Genomic DNA, 5,321 nt, shown 5'->3' with positions numbered 1-5,321 from the left:
GCCTACAGCCAGTCTCCTAGTCCTCTGAGGATCGTGAGCCCGTGCCTACAGCCAGTCTCCTAGTCCTCTGAGGATCCTGAGCCCGTGCCTACAGCCAGTCTCCTAGTCCTCTGAGGATCCTGAGCCTGTGCCTACAGCCAGTCTCCTAGTCCTCTGAGGATCCTGAGCCCGTGCCTACAGCCAGTCTCCTAGTCCTCTGAGGATCCTGAGTCCGTGCCTACAGCCAGTCTCCTAGTCCTCTGAGGATCCTGAGTCCGTGCCTACAGCCAGTCTCTTAGCCCTCTGAGGACACCGGGTAGAGTTGGCAGTGTGAGAAAGACGAAGATGAAATGGACAATAGACTGTATGTGATAAGAGGAGCTGTATTAGTCAGAGTGGTCATGTAGTGGCATCAATGGTTTGATGTGATACTGCTGTTCTCTACTGTCAGCCTCAGGCTTGACCCAGCACCTAGCTAATGTCACTGTTACRCTAGCTAATGTCAAAATTTACATGGACCTATAGTTCAGATGACCTCTCTTTATAAGATATAGTGCTACAGGCAAGTTGACAAACCCCATGGAGGATATTATGCAAAGACAGACAGGAAGTTCGACGATAATGGAATTGCCCTGAGACCCAGATTMTTACATAAAATGTATGCCAAAAAAKKKCCCATTTATTTCAAAGTTTAACAAACCACACAACTCGATGCACAAGGACTACTTTTAACAATTTACACTGAACATTTTACACAAACACATTCACTGGAAAAACTGTGAAGATCCACATTTTGMTAACAGAATTTCAGTAAAATCTCCCTCAGTTTTTTATGTGACCATGTTTTTCCAAAAACTCTCTTAAACGTCTGCTCCGAATTAAGATGTGTCAGCTATGACATGACACCTTTAGTTTGAACACATTTATTTTGGTTAATGAACTAAAGTAAGTGAAGTGGATTTACAACCGGCAACAGAATTGCGGTGACATAATTTCATCATGGGTCCCTGATCTGTACTACACAGAAATGCATAATTATGGATATGAATGTCATTCTCTTCATGGTGATGTATAATAGGTACATAAAGGTGGAAATATAAAAATATCCTCATTTGCAAATTATTCTACAGACTGGCTCTTAGTTTAATAAAGCGCTCTGCCACCAAACAACCAGACCAAATCTAAACCAATCATAGATGTCTGTGTTTCASAAGTTTGGACATCAAAGTACAGCACAGTAGAGATCAGTACAGAACAGAACAGTACTTTATAGTGTACTCAACTRTAGTGTGCTCTGCTGTGTACTGTACTGAACTCTACTCCACTATATTATACTCTAATTAACAGTACAGTACAGTACAGTATAGGACTGTACTGTACTGAACTGTACTCTACTTTTCTGTACTGTACTGAAATGTCATCAAATCAATGTACTTTAATGTACTGTACAGTACTGTACTGTGCTGTCCTAACTTGTGAAATACAGACGTCTATATTTGGTTCAGATTTGGTTTGGGCCAAATGAAGGACCGGACAAAAAAGCGACGTCTGTGGACGTTGAAATCAAGGCCAGGGCGGACTGCCCAAATTTCAACTACTTTTCAARGTCCATGGACATCCCGTGTTGGTCGGTGCTCAGTGGGTGAGGATGCTGGTTAAAGTAAATGGAAAGAGAGGGGGCTCATGGGTAGGTGTCAGTAAGAGATGGGAGAGGTGACATTAACTGAAGGGAGAGAGAAGAGAGAGAGCGAGGTAGGGGTTGTCCAGACTTTTCATACTCTTGCTTTGACCACCAGACGACCAAAAGAGAAAGAAAACAGTTATCAGCTGGAACAGTATGCCAGTGTACGGTAGGACAGTAGCAGGTGACCCAAACATGTTTTGTGATTTTACTATTTTCTACATCATATCTATGAAATAACACATATGGAATCATGCAGTAACTAAAAAAGTGTTAAACAWATCAAAATATTTTTTATATTTGAGATTCTTCAAAGTAGCCACCCTTTGCTTCATGACAGCTTTGCACACTCTTGGCATTCTATCAAAAAGCTTCATGAGGTAGTCATCTGGAATGAGGTAGTCACATTTCAATTAACAGGTGTGCCTTGTTAAAAGTACATTTTTGGAATTTCTTTCCTTCTTAATACATTTGAGCCAATCAGTTGTGTTGTGACAAGGTAGGGGTGGTATACAGAAGATAGCCTTATTTGGTAAAATACCAAGTCCATATTATTGTAAGAACAGCTCAAATAAGCAAAAAGAAACAACAGTCCATCATTACTTTAAGACATGAAGGTCAGTCAATCCGGAAAATGTCAAGAACTTTGAAGGTTTCTTCAAGTGCAGTCGCAAAAACCATCAAGCGCTATGATGAAACTGCTGCTGAGGATACGTTCATTAGAGTTACCAGCCTCAGAAATTGCAGCCCAAATAAATGCTTCACAGAGTTCAAGTAACAGACATCTCAAAATCAACTGTTCAGAGGAGACTGCGTGAATCAGGCCTACATGGTTGAATTGCTGCCATGAAACCACTACTAAAGGACACCAATAATCAGAAGAGACTTGCTTGGGTCAAGACACACGAGCAATGGACATTAGACCGGTGGAAATCTGTCCTTTGGTCTGATGAGTCCAAATTTTWGATTTTTGGTTCCAACCGCCATGTCTTTGTGAGACGCAGAGTAGGTGAAAGGTCTCCGCATGTGTGGTTCCCACCGTGAAGCATGGAGGAGGAGGTGTGATGGTGTGATGGTGCTTTGCTGGTGACACTGTCAGTGATTTATTTAGAATTCAAGTCACACTTAACCAGCATGGCTACCACAGCATTCTGCAGCAATCCGCCATCCCATCTGGTTTGCACTTAGTGGTACTATCAATTGTTTTTCAACAGGACAATGAACCAAAACACACATCCAGGCTGTGTAAGGGCTATTTGACCAAGAAGGAGAGTGATGGAGTGCTGCATCAGATGACCTGGCCTCCACAATCTCCCAACCTCAACCCAATTGAGATGGTTTGGGATGAGTTGGACTGCAGAGTGAAGTAAAAGTAGCCAACAAGTGCTCAGCATGTGTGGGAACTCCTTCAAGACTGTTGGAAAAGRATTCTAGGTGAAGCTGGTTGAGAGAATGTGTGTGCAAAGCTGGCATAAAGGCAATGGGTGGCTACTTTGAAGAATCTAAAATCTAAAATATATTTTGATTTGRTTAACACTTTTTTMTMMTTTTTACATGATTCCATATGTGTTCTTTCATAGTTTTGATGTCTTCACTATTATTCTACAATGTAGAAAATAGTAAAATAAAGAAAAATCCTTGAATGAGTAGGTGTGTCCAAAACTTTTGACTGGTACTGTATTTGTAATACATTTTTAGACTTTTTCCCGTTTTCTAAAACCTCCTTTTCAATGTCTTTGACAAGAAATCAAAGCCTTTTGCTTATTCTACATTTTTACAATTTAAAATGGTTGAAAATGTTAAAAATGCCTTAATTAAAATATTCAAAAATATAGTCTCTTAGCTGTCATTTGACACCCAATTTGATATGCTCCGATAAACTTCACATGTTGGTGCTCATGGGTCCTTCTACATGGAAATGACCAGACYTAGTTACTTCCTTTCTCGCATAATATTTACAATATCATATCTACAGTACATAGCTGGCGTGAGAGTAAAGGAGGATGCCAAGGAAAATAAGAGAACTGAAAGAAAACAGAGGATGTAAAGGCGTGTTAGATGAGGCGGGTGCAGTACCTTTGGTAAGCGTCCCAGAGACAAGTCTGCGTAGAGACTGAATGAACTTGAGCACCCCCTGTCTGCAGCGGCAGGTACAGCCAGCCATCCTGACAGAGGCGGCCGACGTGGCCACTGGAGCGTCACTGGAGCTGATCTGCCACTGTCCTCCTCACCCACTCCTGATGGGGTAGAGAAGAGTAGAACAAATTGTCTCTCAAAGGTTCATTATATGTGATAGGAATGCCTCCTTCAAAGAGTTGACAGGAGCCTAAGGTGGAGAAATGTCTCCTTCACTGGCTCCTTACACGCAAAAGACGTACCCTTTAAAATTATCCAGTGTGAAAACACATATCTTCTTGATGAGGCCCTTAGAGAAGAGATTTCAAAGTCCCATTTAGAGAATCCTCATGGGGAAAACTGTGAGGAAAGATGAAGCCGCCTGTAAGTTAGAGGTACAGTACCTGTCTTCAGGCCTTTCTTACATTGAATCCAAAACTCAATCCTTCACTCACTCAGACTAACACTCACTCAATCACTTATACACTCAAACGCTCAGTTACACACTTTCTCACTAACACTCACTCAATCACTTATACGCTCAAACACTCAGTTACACACTTTCTCACTAACASTCACCAACTCACACATCGACTCACACACACACTCASACACCCACCCACCCACTCACTCACTCACACACACTCAGGCACACAGGTAAGATCCAAAGCCTGTTCTGTTGCACAGACAGAAAAACAGCCAGCGGTATAAGAAACAAATATATGTTGGTAGGTAAGAAATACCCAGACGTCCGTCTCTCAAACTTTTAAAAGGAAAAGTTGTGTTTCAACATCAGATGAGAAGGGAAAGATGAATAATTGAGTGGCTCAGGAAGGCGTAGAATGCAGACCATCGTAGAGAACTCAGTGCGCTGCAGAAAGTTCTCTGTGTCCGTGGAGATGCCGTGTCCACTCCTCTCTCCTGTGTCCTCTCCTCTCTCCTCCCCTCTGTGTTTCTGTCTTTTTGATCACCCCTCTCTCTCCCTCAGTCTCTGGGGTGTTCCTCTTGAGGTCTCTGTGGTCAGCGGGTTCTCTATCTTTATATACCTCTCTCTCAACCTCTCTCTCTCTCTCTCTGTGTTGCCTGGTCCTCTCTGGGCCGCTTATAGCTGGAGCCCTGCGTCTGTTCTGTTCTGTTCGGTTCTGTACTGCTGTGTATTGCCACTGTCTAGCTCTGCTCCTGGACAGATCCCTGCAGCAGAGAACGCCACCCACTTCCACCGCTGTTTGCTCCCTCGCTCTCCCTCCTCCCCTTTCGCACATGTGCTCTGTCTCTCTCTCTCTATCTCTCTGTTGGTCTCTCTCTCATTTTCTGTCTCACACACTCTTCTTACTTCACACACTTCCTACCTCTTCCTACCCCCCCATAGCCACACGAGGATGAGGCAACAATTGACATCCCTTGGTTCTCTCTTCCCCTTCCTTTAATCTATCTTTTCTTTATTTTAATGTATATTATTTCATCCTTTTTAAGTGAGCCTTAAGCCACTGATTATTGCTTGCCGTCATTGGGTTAATACACCAGCCAGCTACAGGGATTGTGACTG

At 42.7% G+C, this 5,321-nt stretch overlaps 1 protein-coding gene across 1 annotated transcript in view; it reads right to left on the bottom strand.

The window, feature by feature from the left end:
* Window positions 1-4,963, bottom strand: part of kcnip1b (Kv channel interacting protein 1 b) — a 50,205-nt gene extending 45,242 nt beyond the window's left edge. Inside the window, exons 1-3 of the mRNA XM_023969245.2 lie at window positions 4,626-4,963; window positions 4,039-4,135; window positions 3,737-3,897 (exon numbers count right to left, since the gene is read on the bottom strand). Coding sequence (XP_023825013.1) covers window positions 3,737-3,824 — 88 coding nt within the window. The 5' untranslated portion in view covers window positions 3,825-3,897; window positions 4,039-4,135; window positions 4,626-4,963. The remainder of the gene's footprint in view (window positions 1-3,736; window positions 3,898-4,038; window positions 4,136-4,625) is intronic.
* Window positions 4,964-5,321: the final 358 nt, after the last annotated feature.

Source organism: Salvelinus sp. IW2-2015, linkage group LG23, assembly GCF_002910315.2.
Source record: "Salvelinus sp. IW2-2015 linkage group LG23, ASM291031v2, whole genome shotgun sequence".
Taxonomy (NCBI): domain Eukaryota; kingdom Metazoa; phylum Chordata; class Actinopteri; order Salmoniformes; family Salmonidae; genus Salvelinus; species Salvelinus sp. IW2-2015.
Note: the sequence above shows the minus strand (reverse complement) of the source record. Positions and strands in the feature narration are given on the sequence as shown.